This window comes from Oryctolagus cuniculus, chromosome 1 (assembly GCF_051225735.1).
Source record: "Oryctolagus cuniculus isolate XC-2025 breed Fujian yellow rabbit chromosome 1, ASM5122573v1, whole genome shotgun sequence".
NCBI lineage: Eukaryota > Metazoa > Chordata > Mammalia > Lagomorpha > Leporidae > Oryctolagus > Oryctolagus cuniculus.
In genome coordinates this window covers 146,274,606-146,302,588 of record NC_142867.1, presented here as the reverse complement: position 1 = coordinate 146,302,588, position 27,983 = coordinate 146,274,606, and the positions used below count along the sequence as shown (strand labels likewise).

At 41.6% G+C, this 27,983-nt stretch overlaps 2 protein-coding genes and 1 pseudogene across 10 annotated transcripts in view; 2 read left to right on the top strand and 1 right to left on the bottom strand.

The window, feature by feature from the left end:
• The window catches only part of CENPP (centromere protein P), a 252,595-nt gene that overhangs the window by 170,881 nt on the left and 53,731 nt on the right, over positions 1–27,983 (top strand). The window lies entirely within an intron of this gene.
• Positions 1–27,983, bottom strand: part of ECM2 (extracellular matrix protein 2) — an 89,437-nt gene that overhangs the window by 17,536 nt on the left and 43,918 nt on the right. For 2 of the 6 annotated variants that reach the window (XM_089336218.1, XM_051859164.3), the window contains 3 exons: positions 8,114–8,424; positions 2,617–2,805; positions 21–578 (listed from right to left, as the gene is read on the bottom strand). In XM_089336218.1, the coding sequence (XP_089192344.1) occupies positions 21–578; positions 2,617–2,805; positions 8,114–8,424 (1,058 nt within the window). Of the gene's footprint in view, positions 1–20; positions 579–2,616; positions 2,806–8,113; positions 8,425–23,954; positions 24,276–27,983 lie in introns of those variants that run through there. The other 4 variants (XM_089336222.1, XM_070050223.2, XM_002708224.6 and 1 more) reach the window with 3 other exon arrangements.
• Positions 5,103–6,024, top strand: LOC103348365 (MICOS complex subunit MIC27 pseudogene; annotated as a pseudogene).

The following is a 27,983-nucleotide window of genomic DNA, read 5'->3' as shown; positions in this document are numbered from 1 at the left end:
AGGAAGCCAGCATCTCTTACCGACAAGCTCCAGACTGGTTATCTGCGGCGCGGCCAGCGGTGGGATCTGGCTGAGGTCCGCGTGGATGCAGCTGATGGTCCTGTAGGACAAAGAGCACCCAGCGGGCAGGCGCAGGGCACCTCTTGGGGGCGCGGGGAGTGGGGACCTGGAGGGTGTTCGGAACATGTCTCCTCTCACAGCGTCATTCTCCTCCTCCTCGCCTCGCTCGTCTTCCTCGTCTTCCTCCTCTGCCTCCTCCCCATGACCTTGTTGTTGGTATGGTGGCCTCCCCTCCTCCACAGGCTTCTGCTTCCTCTGTCCTCCACTCTGCCCCTCGTGAAGTTTTCCCCCATCTCTAGGGCCAGGGGTGTCTCTCTCATGCTCCACATCATCCTCTTTAATTTCTTCTTCGTCCTCTTCAGACTCAAGGGCTTCTCTTCTTGACCCTTGGTCCGTCTGTACCTGAGCAGGCGGCAGCTGCTTGTGAAGTAAATGGACAGGTTCTCTTTGATCTGAAGAATCACCAGAAAAGGCAGTGCTGTCTTGTAATGCTATGTCACTGAGTAGGGGAGAGGAGACTAAGCAGGTACAAGAAGAAGGTGGCAGGGGCAAGTTGATGATGTTAATGAAAGGAAAATCATAAAATGAAGTTAGTAAATATTATTCCCTCCAGGTGTTGAGTGCAAAATGAAATGTATTGCTTGAAAAGTTTCAGTAGTAACTGTATATCTGTTTTGCTAGATCTATAAAGAGAACTCTCCTTTTTGGCTTTTGCACCTTTCTACTAATTTATGTATTAAATAATTCAATGCTTATTTTATGCTAAAATACCCTGGTATCTGGTACCCAGAGAGGGAATAATATTGGCACACACTACAAGATGGTGAGAAGTGCTGGTGAGCTTGTGGGATAAGCAGATGTGATACCTTTATAATAGATACTGTCCTGTTAATTGGGAGGTATTGATAATGTGAGAATTATAGACTGGCATTGGACATTTTTTAAAAAAGTGAAACGTATCTCTTATTTGTTTGTAGTAGTAAACTGTCTTTTGTTTATAGATTTTTTTCAATGTGTCCATTCCATGGACCTAATGGCATCCTCTGAAATTCAGAATTACAGGTGGAAAATTCCCTTCTTCCTACCCAGACTCTCTGCTTAAATCAATTTCACTGCCTCAGGTCGTAGACAATGTCCTGTACTTAACAGATGTTGTTATGCCTCAGGCACCTGCAGAGGGTCATCCATCATCCATGATGATGTGTGGAGTGGAGCACAGTACAAAGTTAGTCTGCATTTACATTTAGCAGGCAAAGTGGGGGAGGACCTGGCTAAAACCAGGCAGACTCATCTCAGTAAAGAGTTCTGGGGGGACTATACCTGAGGAGACCAGGGATGGAAGAAGAGTTCTGCGGGGAGGAGAATCATCAACATTGACAATTTGTTTAATACCTCCCTTCTGCTATTTAATTCTATACATAGACTACCCTCCAAAAGAACTCAGAAAATAAGTTATTTGAAGAAATTACTTAAAGTATCAATTCAGTAAATATTATAAAGTCTAGGTGTTATTTTTATCACATCTTTGGCAAGACAAGCAGAAGAACAGGGAAAAAAATTAGTTAAAGGAAACTAAAACTATCATATTGAAACATTTAAAATCCTTCCCGTATATCCAAGTTTATTTTTCCAAAATAATTACAACACTTCAAGAATATTCTAAGTCCTTTGAGAAAGATCTAAGAATCTCTAAACCTTATAAACCTTGTATTTACTCCAAGGAATCATTTTCATTAAGTACTTTTAAAACATTTTTTAAAAGCACAATGCTTTAGTGAAATAACTGATAATACCAAGCAAAATATGATTTCTAAATATTCTAAAGTTCTTCCTGGCAAGAGATCATCACTGCATATGAGAATGATCTGCTTTGGTTACAGACAAGAGAAAATGTCCCTCTCCCTGCTCTTCAGATCATTTACCAAGCATTTGCCTGTCTTCGTAATGCACTGGTTGGGCTTCTCTTGGAGGAGCTCTGGACCTCCCTCCCAAGGGCACCCACTCAGTCACGTTTGAGGGGGGCTCATGAGCAGCTGACAAAGCCCGAGCTGTGGCCTCCGGTACACAGGAGCACCACACTAGGAAACCACTCCCCTGGATTACCCAGGCAACCATGCTGGTTCCTGCACAGGGACTCTGTTCTCTCCAGGTACAAATCACTGCTGCTTTGTTCAACCTGTGTCCTCCCAGGAGATGATAATTGTACTCATGAAGAGTCAGATTGAGACAGTGCATTTCAGACCGCAGCAGAACCCTTAATTCATGATAGTAAGTCGGGATCTGATGGTTGTAGATGTTCTGTCACTGGGTCTCTCATGCTGAGAGTCCGATGTGGAGTGGAATCATAGAGCCAGAATGAAGAAGTCACTGTTATTGCTGTCCCTACCATACCTTCTCAAATATTTTCTATGTTTACCAACATTGTGCCAATTTTGTAAGTACCCTGATAATTAGTTTATCATAATTTAAAACTTAAAGTAGTGAGGAAGTAAAAACAAATGTAAGTCATAGACCAAAATCACACAAGGTATCTTTGTTTTGGCTACATCTCTATACCGGCATTGGGGCAGACAGGACAGCACTCCCCCTCGTGTGTGATGGGGTGGGGGCAGCTCTGGGGGCGGCACATGGTCTCATCACATAACACTGTTCCGTCTGAGCAGAGGCAGGTGGTGCAGGGATCCGGAGACCACACGGCTCTGTTGTGCATGGCCATGCCCTTCACCAGGCAGCGCCCCTTCCTTCCTAGGAGAGAACAGAAGCACTCGGTCTCTAATGTGGAGTAAGTGGGCACAGTATGAAGTCAAACTGGTATAACCACAGAAATAGAATTCTGTGTATATTCATGCACAGAGTGAAAAGTCTTCAAGACGTAATTCTTGGAAATGTTTTTTACTGGCTGTCCTCCCACTACCGCTGCGAGTGACCTCCTCGTGGTGACTTGACTGAATTAGGTGTCCATCCTGCACCTATCAGAATAAACAAGCTACACAGCAGCAGCAGACAGCCCCCGGCTCCCAGTTGTTCCTCACTCAGGCCATGTATGCCCCGGGAACGCCTGGGGTTTGGCTCATGGTAGTCACTTAGTGACAGATGGCAGGCTTCCACAAGCCTGCCACCCTGATGGCTGCCACAGTGGGAGCACAAGGCTGCAGATCACGCTTGAGCTGTAAAAGTGGCTATAGTCTGGCACCATCTGACTTCAAGGGGCCAGCAGTGCAATTTCCACTGTGTGCCAGGAGCTGACACAGCAACAGTGGTGAGCCCACAGGAGCACTTTTCTGTGTCCTTCCCAATGAACCACAACTACCTCTCTTGAGCTATCCCATTATTGAAATATAATTCATATACCATAATATTCACTCTTTTAAAATCACAATGCAATGGCATTTAGTATATGCATTTCTGCACATAAAAGGTTGTAGGTAACTGGATGTATGTATCAGCTGAGCAGGTATCCAAGAGCTTAGGGGAATGTCAGGGATGTTTTCCTTCCAGCCCTGGTATCTCAGTAACTCACCTGCCTCTGAGCCATAGTCCCCAAACTGTACCTTCCCCCACCACTGTCTCAGTTCAGGCCCTACTTACCTCTCATTTGGATATTTGTGTTTGTTTATTTGTTTGTGTGGTTTTTTTTTTTTTTTTGACAGGCAGAGTGGACAGTGAGAGAGACAGAGAGAAAGGTCTTCCTTTGCCGTTGGTTCACCCTCCAATGGCCGCCGTGTCCAGCGTACCACGCTGATCTGAAGCCAGGAGCCAGGTGCTTCTCCTGGTCTCCCATGGGGTGCAGGGCCCAAGCACTTGGGCCATCCTCCACTGCACTCCCTGGCCACAGCAGAGAGCTGGCCTGGAAGAGGGGCAACCAGGACAGAGTTCAGCGCCCTGACTGGGACTAGAACCTGGTGTGCTGGCGCCGCTAGGCGGAGGATTAGCCTAGTGAGCTGTGGCACCGGCCTCATTTGGATATTTGTAACAGACTAATCCCACTCCTTGAGGAAAAAAATACACATATGATTTGTTTCCTGATTATAAAAGTACTACACCCTATCATATTCCAGTGACCTTTTTTGCAGAAATGGAAAAGCTAATCCTCGAATTCGGATGAAATTACAGGGGATCCCAAATAGCCTAAACTCTCTCAAAGTTGGAGTTCTCACATTTCTAGATTTCAAAAAACTACAAAATGTTTCCCATAAAGCTGTAGTAATCAACTTATGCCAATGTGATACTCTTGTAAAGTTAGACATAAGGACCAATGGAATAATGAAAATCCAGGCACACGTCTAAGGGCAGCTGATTTTCAACAAGTATACCAAGACCATTCGGTGAGGAAAAGAACAGTGTCTAACAAATAGTGCTAGGACAACTGGACAACTGCCTGCAAAAGAATGAAGCTGCACCTTTTACCTGACACCATATTGCAAAAATTAATCCAAAATGAATCAAACATTATAATACTAAAGTTGAGAATATAAAATACTTAGAAGACATGTATAAATCTTCATAGCCTTGTATTTGGCAATGGATTCTTAGATGTGACACTGAAAACACAAACTACACAAACAAAAGATAAATTGGACTTCATCAAAATTAATAGTTCGTATCAAATGACATGGTCAGGAAAGTGAGGGAACAGCATATACAATAGGAAAAAATATTTGCAAATCATATGTAAGAGTCTAATAGCCAGAATGTTCATAAAGAAATCTTGCAATTCAACAACAGAAAGAGAACCCCAATAAAACTTGGGCAAAATGGGGACCACACTATGGCACAGTAGGTTTAGCTGTCAGTGGTGATGCTGTCTTCCCATATTGGAGTGCTGGTTCAAGTCCTGGCTACTCAACTGGTTCTACAGCTTCCTGCTGATGGACCTGGGAAGGCAGTGGATAATGGCACAAGCACTTGGGCCCCTGCCGCCCACATGAGAGAATAGGATGGAGTTTCTGGCTTCTGAGTCTGGACTAGCACAGACCTGGCTATTGAGGCCATTTGTGAGTGAACCAGTCATGGAATGATCCTCCTCCCTCCCTCCCTCTCTCTTTCTCTGACACTCTGCCTTTCAAATAAATAAATTAAAAAAAAAAAAAAAAGGAACAGGGAGGTCATAGATGTAGCTGCTGTTTGGATGGGAAAACTGACAACTATTCCTGTAGATCTGATAAAATGCATCTATAAGTGTATATGCAGCCAAAGAAGAGGAATTCAAAAGTACCTAGTGAGACCAGAGCCACTCCCCATTTATGCTGCACCACCTCTGTAGTTTAAATATGTTGAAGAGCAGCCTAGTCACTTTTAAGTGGGTTTTGCGTCCATCTGTACTAGAGCTAGTTATTATATTGGCTGGTGCAATGGTGTTTATGTCTTTGTGGAAAGCGGGATAATGGATATAATACAATTTGAAAAAGATGCATGTCTATCTGAAGATATTTTCTTCTAAAGATTAGAATAATTAGTTCCAGGATAGGTGGGCTTGATTTGAGCAAATAAAAGGTTCTAGATTGAAGAAAATTGCTTATCCAGTGGGACTGACCACTTTAGGAGCAACTGCTTGGTATCCAGTTCATTCAGTGATACTAGTTATACTAACTTGAGAAAAGGCATGTGCTACAAATCAACAGATGTATGAAGCAGTTAAATCATGGCAGATAAAAAGCAACAAAAAAGACTGACTCCCAGAACCTAAAGAAAAAACTGAGCTGGAAAGCTCTGCTGAAATAGAAGAACCTGGAGAAACAACTTCTGTTCTGAAGCAGTGCCTTTGCCAACAGAACTGAGTTCTGAAAGACCAAAGCAGAATCTACCTGAGGTACTACACAGTTTATGCCTGACCCCACGCTCATGGATCACAGGCTGTCCCATGCAGAAGATATAGATGTGTGCAGCAGAAGCTGAAGTAAACTGTAGAGAGAACTACAAGATGGGTGGAGTTTGAAATAATGATGAAAATAAACATGTACTAGGATGTATAAAGTATAACTTAAATTATTCCCCGATACCTTCAACTGTACAGTTTCACCAATCACATGAGTGATTAAAACACAAACTGAATGCAATCTAAATACTATTAAACGATTAATGAGCAGACACAAGTAGAAATACTAGGGTGCATATGATGGCTCTAAAGGACATTTATTAAAAATAGGGTAAGTATATGAGTACCAGTGAGCCTAAAATCTGTATATTTTTATATATGCACATATGTATTTGCTCTAGCTTTTCTAAATTAATGTCAGTTAAATTAGGATGATGTGTGGGAAGATGTGTTCCCCCTGTGGTTTTTTTTTTTTTTTTTTAATTTCCTGGCAGTGTAATGAAATAGCGATATTTTATTATCAAAAGAAAAAGTAACAAATGCTCACAAGAATGTGCAGAAATTGGAATCTTTGTACATTGGTGGTAGGTATATAAAATAGTGTCTGTTTCAGGAGACAATCGGTGGTTTCTTAGCAAGTTAAATCTAAAAATCAGCATATGGCTCTGAAGTTTCACTGCTAGATAACATGCCCAAAAGGATTGAAAGTAGGTGTTCAAATAAAACCTCTACACGAGTAGAAATAGCTGTGCTGTTCACAGTAGCAAGCAGAAGGTAGAAACGATCCAAGCATCCTGTGGCTGACAAATGGATAATAATAAATATGGTCTATCTGTACAATGAGAGATTATTCAGCCATGAAGAGCAAGGGAATTCTGATATGGGCTAAACATGAATGAATCTTGAAAACATTGTACTCACTGAGAGATGCCATTTACACCAGGCCATATGTATGTGATTCCATTTATATGAAATCTCCAGAAGAGGCAAATTCATAGATAGAAACAGGGGGTAGATAAGAAGTTGCCAGGAGCTGAGGATAAGGAGGAATGAGAACATTATGTGCAGAGTTTCTTTTTGGAATGGTGGGTATGTTCAGGACTAGAGAGGGATGATGTTGGCACAATATAGTGAATATACTAAATGCCATTGCATTATATTCTGTAAAGTGGTTAAAGTGGTCAATTTTATGTATAGTAATACAATAAGATAAGAAGTACTTTAAGACCACTAGAAAATACTTTTGGGCAAATTACAAATGTTTAGTATACATCTTCTGTACTTTTTAATGCATACTTCCCTGTATCACATATTTAAAACCTTTTAAACAGATGTGAAATCACATTATGCATATACTATTTTTTTTTACCTTTTTATTTTCTATCATTGTGTATCTTCCAGTTAACTAAGGAAATTGACCTCATTCTTTAAGAGCTATGGGTATATGTTTGTTACAGTGATCTTTTCCGTTGATTTCTCTGCCTTTCTTTTTCCGCTCGTGTCGACAATGTGGCCTGAGTTGCTTATTTGCATGATAATTGTATGTTATTCATGGAAATAATAACTCAGAAGCATTTGGCATTACTGAGATGATGTATGAAGTATTGGCCTCAGAAAATTATATAGTGATATTTTCTTCTGTCTTGTGAAGGTTGTATTTAATGATAACATATCTAAAATATAATTTTTTTCTTTCAAACTGGGGAAAATGTGGACCATTAAATACTAGGTTTTGAAAATGCCTGTTGAAATCTTTGGCAGTACTTCCAGTTTTTTTTTTTTCTGCCTTTAAAAAATCAGTAGTTTAGTCTATATAGATTCAGTGGCTTTAACTTGTGGTTGAAAAAAATTTTGGTTAAAAATGTTTAGTAGACTTGTGTTTATAGAATCATCTGAAATAATTTGTTTCTATAATATAGAAGAACTACAATGAAAAGGCAGTTTATGAATTTATGCTTATATTGTTCATGTTATCCTAACAACTAATTAAATACACACATAGTAAATATACTGAAAAGAAATAGACCAAAATGGAACTATAAGTTTATAATTATAATCATGATTAATTATTTTTTCCTTTTCCAGTAATTTTGTATTGAAAGTATGTTCCTCAGTTGATTTTGTTAATTATAAAAATTTATCTTTGTAGATTGAACATAAGGTAATATAACTTGCGTTTTTCTTTGGAAAATATTTTCACAAAGATTCTTGTCTTCCCCCGCAATGCTGTTCTCTTACCTGGTAACACATTATAACTTGATTCTACTCCAGGAAAACTTGAAAAGGATTCAAACTTGTCCTCTGTGCTGTCATCAAAGTTAACAATGGGAAACCTTGGTGCTGATGTAGCTGTCATCTGCTGCACTCCATGCTTTCTGTCTGATCTGCGGCTGGGGGAGGAGCTTTTCCTCAGTCTCCTGTAACGCATCTTCCTCCCTTGCCTCCTCGGAGTCTCTTCATTTTGTCCAAAGTCAGTTTGAAAAATGATCAGTAGAACAAAGCAAAACAAAACTGCAGACTTCATGTTTGATTTTTCCACCAGCCAATTTCTAGAATGAAATAAAAGTTCCAAGTTAATAGTGACTGAATCTTTACCTATGAAAGGCTTGTAATTGTATGTCTATGAGGACGTCTTTAAGAAAACTCATGTTATGTAGACAATATGCTATAATTTTACTGACAAATTAGAATTTAGAATTTTTCTGTCAGAACCAAAGAACCTTTCACATCTTGCCTGTAGACTTGGCATAGCAAACATTTTCTATAAAGTGCCAGATAGTAAATAATTCATGATTTATGGGCTGTACATTCTCAGTTGTAACTACCCAGCTCCGTCGTTGCAGCACTAAAGCAGTCATAGATGATGTGTGAACGAGTAACTACGGCCAAGTGCCAGTAAAATGCTTGTTATAAAACAAGGCAGTGGGCAGACGTGGCTCCCAGGCCCTAGTTGGCTGTCCCTCCTCTGGGCCTCCCCGTGCTGTAGGTTTTCCACTATTATTTGGGAATTTTCTCTCCACCTGCCATGCCACAGTGCTGCCCTGTGACCAATGTCATCCACAAATCATTCTTCCAGCCCCTCTCTGTTTTCTCTTATTCTCTGACTTCCTGATTTTCTTTGCTGGGAGGGAAGACATGATTGTACCCTGTCAAAGGAACAGTAAACTAGCGTAAATGATAAGGAGGTAAGGGAATGAGTAACTCTTAGCTGATCTTGAGGACAGGACAGGGTACTGGTGAAGCTGAAGAATGGATTCAAGTATTTTGACACTGTAAATGCAGCAGCCATGTGGTCCAGCAGGCCGGTGCAGTCAGCCAGGGAGCAGGGACAGGGCAGCAGAAAATGCACAGGCAGTCTCAGGACTGGCCCAGCGTCTGCAACTGCTCAGAGGCCACATCACTGGTGACCCCCTCCCCTCATGGCCCCTCACTGTCAGGGAGAGCTCTCAGATGGGAAGCCCCTCCACACAAGCTGGGCACAGAGGAGAAACGGAAACTCCAGGGATCACAAAAACCTTGCTGCTAACATCCTTTAATGAGAATTTAAGAAATCTGGTGGTTTATAGTCAAGTAGCAACCTCACTCAGCAATGAAATCTACCCTAGTTCTTAAAAGGCCTGCCTTGGTCACCTCTGTCAACCAAAACAAATCTGCTATGTTTCAGAAATAGTCACTCAAATGTTCAAGGTTATGTTACATACAGATTAAAACCTGACCTGCAAAGCAGAGACTTTGAGGGGTAATACCTCCCTGAGGGGTTAATCCCCTCAGATAATAGATGCCCACACGCTGTCAACCAGCTCCTTTGTTGAGACCTTAAAAAGTAAGTGAAATGCCTCTAAGCAGCTGGCCCAACCTTTCTGCCTGGTTACTGGACCAAACAGTAGTAATCAGCTGAGACTCTGATGTTCCTGTCCTAGAGGCCTGCGTCACAACCTAAAAGCAAGCATAGGAGGTTCCAAGGGCATCTAAATAGAGAGACCAACTACTAGGGGGAGTGCATTCTTCCTCAAGCAAGCATCTGCCACCCAAAAATTCAGGACATGCCTGTAGTCCCTTTTTTTTTTTTTTTTTTAAGATTTATTTATGCATTTGAAAGGCAGAGTTACAGAGGCAGAGAGAAAGACAGATCTTCCATCTGCTGGTTCACTCCCCAAATGGCCAGAGCTGGGACAGTCTGGGGCCAAGAGCCAGGAGCTTCTTCCAAATCTCCCATGTGGGTGCAGCGTCTGAACAGCTTAGTCCATCTTCTACTGCTTTCCCAGGCCATAGCAGAGATCTGGATCAGAGCAGCCGGGACTTGAACTGGTGCCCATATGGGATGCTGATGCTGCAGACAGCAGCTTTATCTGCTGTGCCACAGCACCAGACCCCTGTGGTCACTATTAAATCAAGCCAAAAACATGTTGTAGCCTTCTCTGAATAGAAACCTATAATGATTGTAGCAAATGCTATTTTTTTGCATCCTGCCATATTGTACCTGGAGGCCAAGAATATGAGCACTGTTTGTGTTGCTCTAACAACTTTCCTGCCAGCTGGCCAGCCAATAACCGGAGTGGGTTGGTGGAGTAGGACTTGTGAGGCTGTGAAGTTAGTTCATCGTCAGCTCCCCAAGAACCCGTCAGTCATTACACCAGCAGGGTGACAAAACAAATCTGACTTTACCTCCAGCATATGCCCTCCCACCTGAAACAGCTGAAAAGTCAGACGAAATAGATGAAATGCTTCCAGACATTTAAACCCAGAGCTATTTGGTTTGTTGGTCCTGTAGAGAGGAGGCAAATGAAAGTAAACTCTGTGATCCACTCACTGTCCAGAGTGGCTATCCAGGCCACAGTTTAGGGAGAGGGACCTAGGCAGTCTCTCTGAGCTGCTGACATGGACCTGTTCACCAGAGAGAACAGGGTCTGCAAGGCAGGAAACAGAGAAATGAGAGCTGCCCAGGGAAGCCTCCCAGAGATCTCCCATCTTTGACTTTGCTAGTAGCATGTGTGTAATCAAATACTCAATACCTAAAGGGCAAAGGGCAAAAACCCTGGAGCTTGAAAATGAGTTTGTGAACCAGCATCCAGAGTGGAAGCCCATACAGTCCACCAGTCTCTGGCAGAGTGCTCAGAAGGGCCTTCGCTCAGTACAGGAGATGGTTAGTCCTAGGCTGATGGCTGCCTGGACTCCATCTAACAGACCAGACAGGACTCCTGGTAATTAACTGTGTGCCCAAGCAGCTAAGTGTAAACTCACCAGGCACACAAAGAAGCAAATGGGACCCCAAATTATGAGAACAGTGAACCCATTGAAGCCAGTCCAGAAATGACACTGCTGAGGTAAAGATTAAATAGGCCATTGAAGGTTATTAGAACTGTATTCCATATGCTAAAGAAAGTATAGGAAATACTAACCCTGTTGAAATAGAAATGTGGAGCTATTTTTTCAAATCCAAGTCACACTTTTAAAGATGAAGACTACAGTGTGAGAGAGAAGAAAACACAGAAGAATGAATAGCACATTAGACATTACAGGAAAACAGTGAAATTTTTCCAAAAAAATTTCAAAAACTACAAAAAGAAATAGACAAATCCACATGTATCCAGAATTTTTAAAAGAGTAAATTGATTGCAAACTAAAATGAGAAACCACTGCACAGCCACTAGCATAACTAAATTTAAGATACCAACACCACCCAGGGCTGCAAGAATGTGGAACAATAGGCGCTTTCATTGATGACTGATAGGAATGCAAAAGGTACAGCCACTTTGGAAGAAAGGTTGACAGTCCCTAAAAGTTAAACATACTCCTGCCTATAACCCAGCAGTCGTGCTTCTTGGAATCTGCCCAAGTGAATTGAGAATCCATATGCACAGTCTGCTCGTGGATGCTTCTAGCAGCTTTACTCATAGTTGCCAAATCTTAGAAGCAACTGAGCTAAACCTGAATAGGTGAATAGACAAACCGGCTTAGGTGAATAAAGACACTGAGATAAACCTTTAACAGGTGAATAGACAACGTGGAATATTATTCAGTGACAAAAGAAATGAGTTTTTTTAAGTCATGAAAAGACATGGAAGAAATTTAGGGCTACTAAGTACTTATTAAACTTAAATGCATATAAGAAGCCAATCTAAAATGTCGACATACTATATAATTCCAGTGCTAGGGGCATTCTGGAAAAGGTAGAGTTATAGATAGTAAAAAGATGAATGATTGCCGAGGGAGAGGGGATGGGAGAAGGGGTAAGTGGAACACAGAATTTTTAGGACAGTGAAACTATTCAATACTATAATATAAAGGTGGGTCATATCATTTATATACTATGGACTTTGATAATGATGTATCAAATTAGGTTCGTCAAGTGTAACAAATGTACCATTCTTAGGCAAATGTTGATAGTAAGGATTAGAAGATTTTAAAAACACCATCAACTTATCCTAATTCACGTTTATAGAACAATCTACTCAACAGCAGAAAAATATAACAGCCCCCCCTCAATGAAGTGTGTACGGTTTCATTTACCATGTGGTCAGCTGTAGTCTGAAAATATTAAATGGGAAATTCCAGGAATAGACATTGGTGAGTTTTAACCTGTACACCATTCTGAGCAGCATAGTGAAATCTCATGCTGTCTGCTGCATCCTGCCTGGAACGTGAATCATGCCTCTGTCCACTGTGTGCCTGCTGTGTCCACTGCCTGCCACTTAATCACCTGTTAGCGGAATGGGTTATCACATGAGCACACTGGTATCACAGTGTTTGTGTTCAAGTAACCTGTATTCTGTATCACAGTGTCCATGTCATAGTCCCCATTGCATCTCATGTTGCCATTATATCACCCCACATCGTCAAGGACAGTGCAGAATAAGTTGTTTAGAGAGAGACCACATTCACTTAACTTTTATTTCAGTATATTGTTATAATTTTTATACTTTGTTATTAGTTATTGTTATTAATCTCTTATTGTGTTTAATTTATAAGTTAAACTTTTTCATAAGTATGTATGTGTAAGAAAAAAAACAGAGTAATATAGAGTTCAGTACTATCTACAGTTTCAGGTATCCGCTGGTAGTCTTGGAACATATTTTCCCCTTATAAAAGGAGCTACTGAACACATTCTTTTCAAGTACACATGGTACATTTACCAGAACAGTACATATTCTAGGTCAAAAAACAAATTCCAGTGATTTTTTTAGAGATTCAAAACATACAGTATGTTCTGTAACCACAGTGAAATTAAGCACGTAATAAGTACCAGAAAGATACTACACAATCTTCAAATATTTGTAAACTAAACACTTGGCATCAAAGAAAAGATTCAAAAGGGACATTCAGAAAATATTTTGAATAATAATGTAAACATAATTCATAAAATTTGTAGGATGCAGGTAAAACATGGCTTAGAAATAAAATTATAGCACCAAATACCTGTTAATCACCTCAAAGCTTCTACCTTAAGAAACTCAAAAGTAGGGTCTGGCATTGTGGCCTAGGGGATGTTAAGCCACCACCTGCGATGCTGGCATCCCATATGGGTGCCAGTTCGAGTCACAGGTGCTCCACTTCCAATCCAGCTCCCTGCTACTGTGCCTGGGAAAGCAGCAGAAGATGGCTCAAGGCTTTGGAACCCTGGACCCATGTGGGGGACCCAGAAGAAGCTCCTGGCTGTAGCAGCTAGGGCTGGGCCAGGCCAAAGCCAGGGGCCTCTGGACCTCATCCAGATTTCCCACATGGATGCAGAGACCCAAGCATTTGGGCCATCTTACGCTGCCTTCTCAGATGCGTTAGAAGGAGCTGGATCAGAAGTAAAGCAGCCATTCCTCAAACCAGCACTCATGTGCCAGCTGTCAGTGTCTCATGCAGCAACTTAACCCACCGTACCACAGTGCCAGCCCCACACTACCTGATTTTAATACTTAGCTTAAATTCAAAAAGTAAGTAATATTTGGTATTGATGTTAAGATAAACATCAATGGGACAGAATAGAATGCCCATGAATGCACTGAGGACATACAGTCAACTGGTTTTAATCAAAGGTACTAGGACAATTTAATGGAGGAAGGATACTCTTTTCAAACAATAGTATAGGAATAATTACATAGCCACACAAAACAAAAATGTGCTACAATAATAAGTTATAGGTAAATGTAGGAGCAAAATCCATTAAAAATTATAGAAAAAAATAGGAAAAATGTTGGTGATCTTGAGATTGGCAAAATTTTCTTCAATAGAGCAATGAAAAGCATGAAATTTTTTTAAAAAGACTTATTTATTGGGGCCAGTGCTGTGGTGTAGTGGGTAAAGCCACTGCAGTGCCAGCATCCCATATGGGCGGCGGTTCAGGTCCCAGCTGCTCCACTTCCTATCCAGCTCTCTGCTATGGCCTGGGAAAGCAGTAAAAGATGACCCAAGTCCTTGGGCCCCTGCACCCATGTCGGAGACCTGGAAGAAGCTCCTGGCTCCTGGCTTCGGATCAGTGTAGCTCCAGCCGTCGCAGCCATTTTGGGAGTGAACCAGCAGATGGAAGACCTCTCTCTGTCTCCGTCTCCGCCTCCATCTCTCTGCCTCTGCCTCTGCCTCTCTGTAATTCTGCCTTTCAAATAAAAAATTTTTAAACAGATTTATTTATTTATTTATTTGAAAGGCAGAATCACAGAGAGAGAAGGAGAAGTAGAGAGAGAGGTCTTCCATCTGCTTGTTCACTCCCCAGATTGCCATAACAGCTGGAGCTGCGCCAATCCAAGGCCAGGAGCTTTTTCCGGGTCTCCCACACAGGTGCAGGGGCCCAAGGACCTGGGCCATCTTCTACAGCTTTCCCAGGATATAGCAGAGAGCTGGATCAGAAGTGGAGCAGCCGGAACTCGAACTGGCGCCCATATGGGATGCCAGCACTGCCGGCAGTGGTTTTACCTGCTATGCCACAGCACCAGCCCTTGAAATATTTTTAAAAGTAAATTATCTTCATCAAAATTGAAATATTTTCTTTTCAAAAGATACTATTAAGAAACTGATAAGGCAGGCCACATACTGGATAATATTTGCAAAATATATATTCAAACATTTGTATCAAATAAGTCTTATAAATCTATCAAAAGAGGAGCTGACACTGTAGTGTAGCAGGTGAAGCTCCCACCTGCGGTGCCAGCATCCCATATGGGCGCTGGTTAGAGTCCCGGCTGCTCCACTTCCCATCCAGCTCTCTGCTGTGGCCTGGGAAAGCAGTGGAGGATGGCCCAATTCTCGGGCGCCTGCACCCATGTGGGAGACCTGGAAGAGGCTTCTGGCTCCTGGCTCTCTCTCTCTCTCTCTCTCTCTTGTCTCTGCCTCTCTGTAACTCTTCTTTCAAACCAATATTTAAATTATAAATAAATAAATCTGTCATAAGAAGAAAACTAACCCAGTTTTAGTTTTTATTTTATTTGAGAGGCAGAGAAAGCTGCCATCCACCGGTTCACTCCTCAGATCCCTGCAGTGGCAGAGGTTGGGCCAAGCTGGGAGCTGGGATCTCAATCCAGGTCTCCCAGCTGAGTGGCAGGAACCCATTTACTTGCCAGTGCCTGCTACTTCCCAGCGTATGCGTTAGTGAGAAGCTGCCATTGAGAGTAGAGTTGGGACTTAGAAACCGAGGCACTCCTATATGGGATATGGGCATCGCAACTGGCATCTTAATCACCAGACCCATTCCATAACCTAGTTTTTAAAACAACCAAAAATTTTAAAACACATTTCACCAAAGAATATACACATGGCAAATAGCACATGAAAAGATAGGCTCAACATCATTCATCATTAGGAAAATGCAAATGGAAACCTCCATGAGATACCACCGCATACTTATTAGAATGGCTAAAAGTAAATAGAACCAAAGCTTGGCAAGAATGTAGAAGTAGGACTCTCATACAGTACCCTCAAGAATGTAAAGGGCTACAACAACTTTGGAAACAGTTTGGAGTTTTTTCAAGTAAGTTAGATATGCACCTATCATTTACCCAGGATATTGACCTAAGTGAAATGAAAGCACACTTGCACGCCCATAAAAAGTCATGTATATAAATGTTCATAAGTTTTATACTAGCCAAGAAGTCGAAACAGTTCAAATGTCTGTCAGTGTGTTCCTGGATAAACAGATGATAATATAGCTACATAGTGAAATGCTACTGAGTGGATCTCAAAAATGATTGTGCATAAGAAAATAAGCAAAAGGAGATGTATATGGTTCCATTTATATAAAATTAACAGAAAATGCAGACTGCTCAGTAGTGAAAGCACATCAGTGGTTTCTTCAAGACAGGTCCAAGGGTTTGACTGTGGGACAGGTGGAGGAGAATACCAATAGAGTTTAGGGAACCTTGGGGCATGTTGGGTATGTTTGTCTCCTTAATTGTGGTCATGGTTTTACAAGGATACTTTAAATATGTTCCCTTTAATTTGTAGTTGTCTTCACTGTATTGGATAAGGCTACCATTTCATAGTCTGAGTAAGAGGACAGGTGTTTAGAATCACACTCCAAATCATGTAAAGAGCAAAATTCACAGTCTGAACTGGTCTGAGGCACTTAATGACATTGTACACTCTTTACTTTGATCAGCAAAGGCAAAGTCAGGTGATGGAGAACCTAAAATATGTGGGTTGATGAACTTTTAGAGCTGAGGTCAGGAAATTGTCAACTAGAGGTCTTAGTGGTCCTACCATTTGTTTTTGTACAACCTACAGTCTGAAATGTTTTTAACATTTTAAATGATTTTAAAAAAAACTTATTTCATGGCATTAAAATTAAATTTCAGTATCCATAACATTTTATTGGAACACAGCCTCACCTATGTGTTCATGTATTTTGTGGTTTTGCACTATGGTGGCAGAGTTTAGTAGCTGCTACAAAGACTGACAGTGTGTTCTGCAAAATACAAGAGTTTACAGCAAAAGTTTGCCAGCTAAGAGTTTGAGCAGTGCTTCTCAGTGGGGATGATTTTGGCCCCCAGGGGACATTTGACAATATCTAGAGACCTGTTTAATAAGACACAGTTTGGAGGGGTCCTACAGGCATCCAGCATTTAGAGGCCAGAGATCTCCCAGAATATCTCTAGTGCTAAGATAAGGAACCCTGATTTAGACAAATAAAGAGATACTGAAGGTTTGTAATCAAGACGCATGTTGCTTGTGGGTAAAATATAATTGTAATTAGATGACTCTTTTAGAGGTTACTTATCAAAAGGAATAGTGAAAAATAACCATCATTTACATATAGTAATTTGTTTTCCAAGATCTTCTCCTAATTCCAAGACTTTCTTTTCATGTTTTTTTCCATGTCTCATACACAACTGTATCAGGAAGAAACAAAAAATTCCATTCTGAGTATTTGAATTCTCAAGGACAGATGGTTTATGCAGATGATACAGCCCACTGGATGTACAAAAAATAAAAATAACTCCAGAACTGGTGTTTATACAGTCAGAACAAAGTCCTTTTATTTTTTTAAGATTTTTTTTTTTATTTATATGAGAGAGAAAGTTACAGACAGAGAGAGGAAGTTACAGACAGATCTTCCATCTGCTGGTTCACTCAGATGGCCACAATGGCCGGAGCCTAGGAGCCAGGAGCTTCTTCCAGGTCTCCCATATGGGAGAAGGGGCCCAAGAACTTGGCCATCTTCCACTGCTTTCTCAGGCCATAGCAGAGAGCTGGATCAGAAGAGGAGCAGCCGGGACATCAACCAGTGCCCAAATGGGATGCCAGCTCCTCAGGCAGTGGCTTAGCCTACTGCACCACAGCACCAGCCCCAGAGCCACGTCTTTTCATACATGCCAGCAGGTTTGTGTTCCTGCTGCTCTCAGGTACTGCTGCTATTCCTGCTATTATAAGGGGACTCTGGGGGCCGGTGCTGTTGCATTTGCATAGCAGTTTCAGTTCTTGGGCCCTTAAACCCACATGGGAGACCTGGATGTCACTCCTGGCCCTTGTGACCATTTGCAGAGTGAACCAGCAGATGGAAGACTTCTCTCTCTGCCTCTGCCTCTCCTCCTTGTAACTCCATGTTTGAAATAAATATTTTTTCAAAATCTTTTTAAAGGTGACTCTGTCCAGTTTCCCAAAGTGGGGAATTCCATTATCTACTCAGACCACACATTCCAGACTCTCAAAGTTCTGGCAGAAGTTTTCCCCTTGGACTGAGCCACAGTTTATTGTCCATATCAGGGCCCATGAGTTTTAAAGATTAAAAACAATGCTTACTCAGATTTCCATTTTCTGAGTTCTTAATCTTTTTTATTAGTGCTTCTTAAACTGTGTTTTAATTTATAAAATAATACCTATTTTTTAAAACTCAAGATAATGCCAAAATATACCAAGCAGAAAAGATAAATTGCCCTAACCATACTTAATAGTTTGGTACAAGAGTAGTCGAACTTTGTTATCAGAGGCCAGAGAGTAAATCTGGGGTTTTGCTGGTGGATGATCTCTGTCACAACTACTCAGCTGTGCTGTGGTAGCCACGGAGTAACCGTGAGCAGTAAGTAAATAGGTTGGCCTAACAATGTTCGTATAGCACTTCATCTAAAACACAGGATGTAGTTGCTTGTTTTAGTTAATATTTGTTTAATACATTGTTTGCATCATTTTAGTTTCAGCCTTTCCATATCCTTGTATTTTTATATACTTTCAATTAGTGGGGGTTTTTAAATGCAGTCTGATAAACTTTGTCTTTTAACTGGAAAATTTAATGTTCTTATACTTAATGTAATGCTTGTTGTGTTCAAGTATAAATATATTTTTGACAATTGACTTTCTTGTATCTCTTCTGTGTTCCTTTTTTCTATTGCTTTCTTTTTAATGAATGGCTAGGTTTTTATTTCATTAGTAATGATATACTTTTTTACTGTTCTGTTCTTTATAAAATTACTACATACATTCTTTTTTTTTTTTTAAGATTTTATTTATTTATTTAACAGGTAGTTACAGACAGTGAGAGGGAGAGACAGAGAGAGAGGTCTTCCATCTGGTGTTTGACTCCCCAGATGGCTGCAACAGAGCTGGGTCAGGCCAAAGCCAGGAGCTAGGAACTTCCTCCAGGTCTCCCATGTGGGTGGCAGGAGCCCAAGCACTTGGGCCATCTTCTACTGCTTTCCCAGGCCATAGCAGAGAGCTGGATCTGAAGTGGAGCAGCTGGGACTTGAACCAGCAGCCATATGGGATTTCGGCGCCACGACAGAGGCTTCGCCTACTACACCACAGCGCCGGCCCCAACATACATTGTTGAGTTACCAAACTCTGATATAGGGGCCAGGAATGGGCTTTCAACCCAGCAGTTAAGACACAGTGTAGGCTGCTCACATCTTGTGTCAGAGTGCCTCGTTCGTTCGAGGCCTGGCTCTTTGACTGCCAGTCAGCCTCCTGCTAATGCCCATCCTGAGAGGCAGCAGGTGTTGCCCCTAGTGCTTGGGTCCCTGCCACTCACATGGGAGACCAGTACTGAGTTCTGGGGCCCTGAGATTGTGGGCATTTGGGGAGTGAAACACCAGATGGAGGATCTCCCTCTCCCTTTCTCCCTCCCTTTTCCCCTCTCCTTCCCCCATCTCTTTGCGTTTCAAATAAGATGCAAAGTAAATAATTGCTTCTACGTAGTATATGCCATTAACACCTTTTCCCACTCTGACAACCAAAAATGTTTACATACATTGCCAAATGTAACCTGCTCCCATTTGAGGACTTCTTACTTAGATCTACCTATGCATCCTTTTTGTTTCTTCTCACTGCTTTCTGTATCACCGATCTTGTATGTTAAAGAATACCTTTCAGGGGACCCACCCAGTGGCTCACTTGGTTAATCCTCCGCCTGCGGCGCCAGCATCCCATATGGGCGCCGGGTTCTAGTCCCAGTTGCTCCTCTTCCAGTTCAGCTCTCTGCTGTGGCCCGGAAGGGCAGTGGAGGATGGCCCAGGTGCTTGGGCCCCTGCACCCACATGGGAGACCAGGAGGAGGCACCTGGCTCCTGGCTTCAGATCTGCATAGCTCTGGCAGTGGCAGCCATTTGAACCAACGGAGGGAGGACCTTTCTCTCTGTCTCTCTCTCTCACTGTCTAACTCTGTCAAATAAATTAAAAAATAAATAAAAATACAAAATAAAAGAATACCTTTCAGGGATTTCTTTTATTTATATCTGTAAATGACAGTTCTCTTTCTGTTTATTTGAAAATCCTTGCATATGACCTTAATTGTAAAGGATGTATTTGCTGGATACAGAACTTAGGTTGACAAATGTTTTCTTCCAGCATTCTGAAGATACTATTCCTATGCTTTCTTGTTTCTAATGTCTTTATTGAGAAGTCGCCTCTCAATCTATTTCTCCTTCAAATGTAGCTTTTTAAAAGATTTTGTTTGTTTGTTTATTTATTTATTTGAAAGGCAGAGTTAGAGAGGAGGAGACAAGACATTTTCCATCTGCTGGTTAACTCCCCAGATGGCTGCAACAAAGTCAGGTCAGGCCAAAGCCAAGAGCTAGGAACTTCCTCCAGGTCTCCCATGTGGGTGGCAGGAGCCCAAGCACTTGGGCCATCTTCCACTGCATTCCCAGGCCACAAGCAGAGGGCTGGATCAGAAGAGGATCAGCCAGGACACGAACTGGTGCCCATATGGAATGCCAGCGTCACGGGCAGCGTCTTTACCCAAGAGACCACAATGCTAGCCCTGCTTTTTCCTTTTTTTTTTTTTTTTTTTTTTTTCCTAGCTGCATTTCAGATGTTTTCTTTCTCTTTGGTTCTATTTTATTCTGGTATGTGTAGTTATGATATTCCTGCTTTTTTTCATGTTGGCATTCATAGCACTTCTTGAATTTAGGGACCGATGTTCACCGGATTTGGGAACTTCCCAGCTGTCATCCAGTGCTTTCTCCCTTCCTTTCCCCTCTCTCCAGAGCTGCAGGTAGACAGCCTCCTCATTAGTCCTGCAGTCACTTTTCCTCCACCTGTTGCTCCACGAGTCATCTGGCTGCTTCCCTGATTGTCTTCCAGTTCACTAATAGTCTCTCCAGCTGTGCTAATCTGCTGTTAAGTCCACCCATTGACTTTGTTTCTTTCATTGTATTTTTAAATTTTCAAGTTTTCAGTAATTCTTTTAACTTATTAATAACATTTTAATATTTTATTTTTTGAGATAACATTTTAAATTTACATTATAGTCAACAGTTTAATGGCTCTACTAAACAGGTCAACAAATACAAAGTAAAAAGACTCTAGTCCAGCAGGAAAAAAGGCCAGGGCTATAAACAACAATCAAATGAAAATATTTCCACCTTCATTCACATAAAATAAATTTTAAAATAGTCAAAAAATTATCAAAACTATCATATTATTCCTGACTGAAACTATAAACAAGTTTGGACAAAATACTGTATTTGCAGTATTTAAATTTTTAATCTTGTATTTTTCAAGCACATTAATCACATTTTCTCTCACCTCTATGTCTGAAGACTAGGTTTTCTGGATTGGTGTGTTTGCTCTTACTTCTTTTGGTTTTTAGCCTGTTCTGTCTCCTCATTTGCCTGATCACTCTTGACTGACTGCTAGACATTGCATATGGAAAATTATTAAAGTACTTTGAAGTTTAGGATCACATGTTCCCTATATAAGGAGGAGTTACCTCTGCTTTGAGCATGAGGTTGAGGACACTACCAATCATGTGTTGAGTGATTTGAGCTGGGCTTCACCACAGCCAAGGAACAATTACACAGAAGTCCATTGATTTTTACCAGCATCACTTCTCTTTACCACCCCCTCGGCTTGTTTGGCCCTATCCTTTGATTTTTGTTTCTCTCCAGCCTCATAATCTGCTAAAGCTCCACTCAGTTTCTCAGCCACTTTCGGAACACGCGGATGCCTCCATGAGAAATGCTGTTCCCAACTTTGGGGTTTCGGTCCTGTCCCAAACGCCGGCCTTGACGTTTCGCCATCTTCCCTGTTATTCTCTGCAAGTCAGTGAGTGTGACTTGTCTCGCCAGCCGTCATCCAGAGAAGGTCCCTCAGGCTTGCTTATTCCTTACAGAAATGCATCTTCTCTCAGAGAAGGTCAGAGAATTCTTGGGATTCTTGTATGTCTGAAAATACTGTTTAGTTAACAGAATTACGGTCTCAAAATCCTTTTCCTGTAATACTTGACAGATAGTGGTCCATCATTTTCTAAGATTTACTCTTGCTGATAAGACGTTTGACTTGAATCTGATTCTCATTTCCGTTGTTTTTTTTTTTATAGAAGCTCTTTTTTCTCCCCAAATTTTCAACATATCTTTGATTTTCAGAAGTTTTGCCACAATGTGCCTATGTAAAAGTAGTAGTCATAGTGGTGATTGAATTTGCCATTCTTGGGATCTTTTAATCTAAAATCATTTATCCTTCCCGAATGGGCTGTCTGACCTGTTTTCCCCCGTGCCCATTCAGGGCTACATTCTTGTTCTTTCAACTCTGCACCTTCTGTCTACCTGTGCAGGGATCCCACAGATTCTGTCCACCCGGCAACCCCCATATTGTTGCCTAGTGCAGCTGTCTATTTATATGTGTGTGTGCTTGTAACAGGTCTCCCAGTGAGAGGAGGGAGGGCGGAAGTCTGCTCGGTGTGTCCTCAGGTCTCAGCAGTTCTGTTCACAGCTCCATCAGCCATCATCAGCTGCTTCTGTCAGCTTTCACCTGGTATATGTTCCAGCTTGCCACCAGGTCACCGTAGCTCAGCACTTCCCAGTTGTACATTATCTGTATGTCGGCCTCAGCATCACACTCGCGGTCAGTGTGTGCACACATTGATCACCTACTGCATCACTGTAGGCCATAGAACTGAAGCTATATTTGAGTAACTTCTTATGATCCATGTGGTTTTGTTTTAGAAAAACTAACATGCAAAACATATAGTAGCAAATCCACCAGCTTATTGGCACTTGAATTCATACAAGTCAGTTTGTAGAACAAGTACATGGGAAAGGAATGGCAGTAGCAGCAAGGGGGACAGTGTGAAAGTGGGGCTGTTGGACAGTGTGGAGCTGGAGTTTGCTAAGAGTCACAGGCAGGGAGCCCTGCTGGGCAGACACATGAATGCTATGCGGTCACACATGCAGACCCTCTGTCCTGTGCTAGCAGTCAAACCCAGGAGGTCCCAAGTTTCCCGGTGTCCCTGGGCCTTCTGTAAGCACCATCTGCCAGAGTGTCCCCCTGAGCAAGTCTGCCCACCCTCCACGTCCTCATCCTGGCACCATCTCTCTTCATCTCTCCCTCTGCCAAAAAAAAAAAAATTGACTATTTTACTCATCCAGAAATCTATGTAACTATGTTCAGTAATAAATTTACAGGGCTATTTTAATTTTGACAAAAATCAGTGTCTAAATACTCTTATTGAAATGTTTAAATACATTTTATTAAATGGCCTCTAAATGCTAATTTTATAACTGATGCTTACGCCTTTGTTATTTTCAATTGTTTATATAATTTATTTTTGCCTTTAATATTTATTTTAATGAACAGCTATATAATGGAGCAAATATGTTTTTAGAGATAAAACTTTATGGCTGTCTAATCACAGTATCATTTTTATCAAAGACACTTTATCTTCCTAGCCCTTACTGTGTTTATCCCAATAGTAATTTGTAAACCTTGATTAACTTATTATTTTCCTTCATTTAATTTTTTTCATCAATTTTCTCAAGTAAACTTTAAAAAATAGAAGTTTAAACTTCTACCTGGAGCCATGAATCTATTACCACATCCCACTCCACTCAACAAGTTTAAAATGGAAAACATTTTAAATTAATTATTCGTATTTCTTTAGGGCTTAGACACTGAGAAAGAATGAAGTTTTCAAACCAGTGTATATTTCTGTGGAGCACATAATTCTATCTAAACATACAAAAACAACTTAATCCTAGTTCTGTAAAGTTTGAAATTCTTGGGAAATAATCATGCTGAAATACAAGTAAACAGAATAATACGTACTTTGAACTTTTAAAATACATTAAAGAGAGAATTTTCTTAAGGGTTAAACATACTTGCAACATAATATAACCAAATACTAAAACCATCCCACATGCTTTAGTAAAAACTTAAAATTTAAAACTTTTTACCTGGAAATCTAAACTAAGTAGGCTTTGCTTGGTGTCATTTAAGTCTCCAGCTGAAAATGAAACAGAAATCAGGGCTTTCTCTATAAACAAAGAGGGAGCAGAAGGGACTAGTGAAAGAATGTTTGCTGACTTCTTAGTAAAATCTCAAATAGCCGCTTCCCTTGGGATAAATGCCTTTCAGTTCTTTGTGGGGAAAATTAGCCAAGAAAGTAACCAGGGAAAATGGTTACCAAGGGAAATATTTTTTTAATCACAGGAAAAGTAGAAGACAGCAGAAGAAAGGGAGGAGTGTCGGGGGTGGGGAGCATTTCCTTTATAAGCAGAAAAGGCAGAGTTGGAACCATAAAAATGAGTTTGAGTAAGAAATCTGTGAGTTTTGTAGACTATTGACATTAAAATCTTAAAATGCATACCAGCCTGCATGATGTCACTTCAGCTTTATCAATGGTAGGAGTGATAATCTTATCCAACTAAAGACTGTGCCTATCTGGGATCCCTTTGAAATCGGGATAATATTATTTAACTCTGTGAGCCTCTCTACCCGCCCACTCTTTTCTCACACTCATTGTTAACAAGACAACAAACGGTTACATATGAATGCCACTGGAAATTATGTAACTTATAAACATGAGTAATAATAAACATACGCAAGGGTGCTGTGGGGGTCCTAAAAGCATGCCTCTCTAACAAATTCATTGTTTGTGTTGACCTCAGTCCCTCTTACTGCAGATGGGTAAGTTAAAGAACAGGTCAGGACTCTAAACCCAACATTCCTGCCTTCAAGAACTTTATGAGTTGACACTTTATACTTCTGACTGAAGTGTATTCTTCTAGAAACTAGATAATAGCAACCTTTCAAATTTTGTGAAAATAAAAGGAGTAGCATATATAAAGTGCCAAACTCAGCCTGTCATAGACTGCTTAATTAAATAATAACTATTTGTAAAATTCTTAAATTCTACTTCAGGGGTCCAAATTACTTGATAGTGGGGCAAGTGTTTGGGTGTAGCGATTAAGATGCTACTTTGGGGGGCCGGCACTGTGTCATAGCAGCTAAAGCCGCTGCCTGCAGTGCTGACATCCATATGGGCACTGGTTCAAGTCCTAGCTGCTCCACTTCCAATCCAGCTCTCTGCTATGGCCTGGGGAAGCAGTAGAAGATGGCCCAAGTCCTTGGGCCCCTGCACCTATGTGGGAGACCCGGAAGAAGCTCCTGGCTCCTGGCTTCGGATTGGCACAGCTCCCATTGATCATTGCAGTCAATTGGGGAGTGAACCATCAGATGGAAGACCTGTCTTGTCTGTCTGTCTGTCTCTCTCTCTCTTTCTCTCAATCTCTCATTCTCTCTCTGCCTCTCCTCTCTCTATGTAACTCTTTCAAGTAAAATAAATAATAAATCTTAAAAAAAAAAAGTGTATAGGTTTAACTAAAAAATAAATAAATAAATAAGATGTTATCCCTTATTGGAGTGCCTCCTTTACAATCTGATTGCAGCTTCCTGCTAAAGTGCACCCTGGGAGGCAGTAGGGGGATGGCTCAAGGGCTTGGGTCCCTTCTACCCATAGGGTATGGGGGGAGACCTGGAGTGAGATACAGGCACCTGGCTGCAGCCTGGCCCAGTCCCAGCTGTTGTATACATTTGGGCAATGTGCTAGCAGATAAAAGATACCTCTCTCTCTCCTCTGCCTCTCCTCAAAGAAAATAAGCAAACTTAAAAAAATTACTTGACAAAAATTAGCTGAAATTTTCATTTTCCAAAATCTTTTTTAATAAAGTGCAAAACCTTTTTTTTTTTTTTTCAAACTTCAGTCTTCTTAATTGAAAGAACGAAAGACAGAGACCTAGATCTCCCATCCTCTGATTGATTACTCAAATGCTTGCAATAGTCATAGCTGGTGGTTGAAGCCAGGAGCCTGGAACCCAATCTTGGTCTCCCACATGGGTGCCAGGGATCCATCATTGACTATCTACCAGTGTGGGCATTAGAAGGAAGCTGGAATCAGAAGTAGAGCCAAGACGGAAACCCAGGCATTTCAATATGGGATGCAGGCATACCAAGCAGCTTCTATACTGCTGTACCAAATGCCCACATTTCCCCAAATCTTAAAGTGGCCTCAATAGATTGAATCAAGATGATGGACTGAGTACTGGAACCACCCAAATTCCTCAAAATAATAAAAGCTTGTTTTTAAAAACGTAAAACTGCACAGCAAATAAGTAATACTCTTAGAAGATAAATGATTTTTAGGACTTCAAAGACTGAAGGCAGATATGCTCCATCGGAAGAAAGACATCGTAGCCCAGAATTCGTGAGGGAAGACACCTTGCGGGTCCTTTAGGTCTGGAAATCCCAGATCCTGGGTACAAGGGGTTGGCTGAGCATTGACTCCTGAGCAGCAGGGAAGATACCCCCTGCCCTTCTAATGTTACTGTGATTGGTTCCAAGAATCAGTTATGCGACTGCACATCGGAACCCACGTGCTTGTCCACCTGGCCAGAGTGGCTGAACAGACAGGTCGATGGCTGCTGGACAGGGAGCTCCCATGTTGACAATTCAAACTGGCTGCAAATTCAGCCCTGCTTCGGACATAAGCACATTCCACCCACATGTTCAGGCCTTTTAGTCAGTGTTTTAATCTTGCATTCTCAGTCAGGCACACGTAGCTCAGGATTACCAACATTTAGGGAGATTGTAATGTTGGAGGTGAAACATCCCAATACACCTATACACATCAGAAAAGAAAAGAATTCTGCAATTAAAAGCTTGATGATGTGCGTGAGAAAGCTGGTAGTAATATTGGAGAAAACACTAAAGAAACGTCCTAAAAAAGTAAGGGGAAAGACAAATGGAAAACAAAAGGGAAAAGGTAAAGCATCAGACAAGGAAGTGCAATATCAAATTAGAGGGTCAGAAAGCAAACAGAAAAACAGGAAAAATGCATACATCAATGAAGAAGCAATTCAAGAAGATGAGAATTCAAGGACCAGGGTTTCCAAAATGAATAGGCTTATTTGATGTTCAGCATAATAGATGAAATTAGACTGACTTCAAGCACATAATTTTGAAATTTAAGAATGTTGGAGCCGGCGCCGCGGCTCACTAGGCTAATCCTCCGCCTAGCGGCGCCAGCACACGGGGTTCTAGTCCCAGTCGGGGTGCCGGATTCTGTCCCGGTTGCCCCTCTTCCAGGCCAGCCCTCTGCTGTGGCCCGGGAGTGCAGTGGAGGATCCCCAAGTGCTTGGGCCCTGCACCCCATGGGAGGCCAGGAAAAGCACCTGGCTCCTGGCTCCTGCCATCGGATCAGCGCAGTGCGCCGGCCGCAGCGCGCTGGCAGCGGCGGCCATTGGAGGGTGAACCAACGGCAAAGGAAGACCTTTCTCTCTGTCTCTCTCTCTCACTGTCCACTCTGCCTGTCAAAAAAAAAAAAAAAAAAAAGAATGTTGGAGTGGCCGGCACTGTGGCATAGTAGGCTAAGCCTCCATCTGGGGCGCCAGCATTCCATATGGGTGCCAGTTCATGTCCTGGCTGCTCCACTTCCGAGCCAACTCTCTGTTTATGACCTGGGAAAGCAGTGAAAAGATGGCCCGAGTGCTTAGGCCTCTGCACCCACGTAGGAAACCAGGAAGAAGTTCCTGGCTTCACATCGGCTCAGCTCCAGCAGCTACAACCATTCAGGGAGTGAACCAGCAGATGGAAGACCTTTCTGTCTCTCCCTGTCTCTGCCTGTAGCTCTACCTCTCAAATAAAAATCTTAAAAAAAAAAAGAGAGAGAGAGAATGTTGGAGACAGAGAGGATCCCTCCTATTTTCAGCAACAAAAATAAACCACAGGACCCTGCATTAGAGTGACTTCTGGCTACTGAATAGTAATCCTGGGACAAAGCAGACAATGGGAAGATGCCTTTAAAATTCTAAAGAATATTTATTTTTAATTTCCTTGCCAGACAAAAAGAGAGGCAACTCAGTCCAAAATGACCAAACACCATCAAACAGGCTGTTCATAGAAAGGGAAATGTCAAGTCAGTAAAA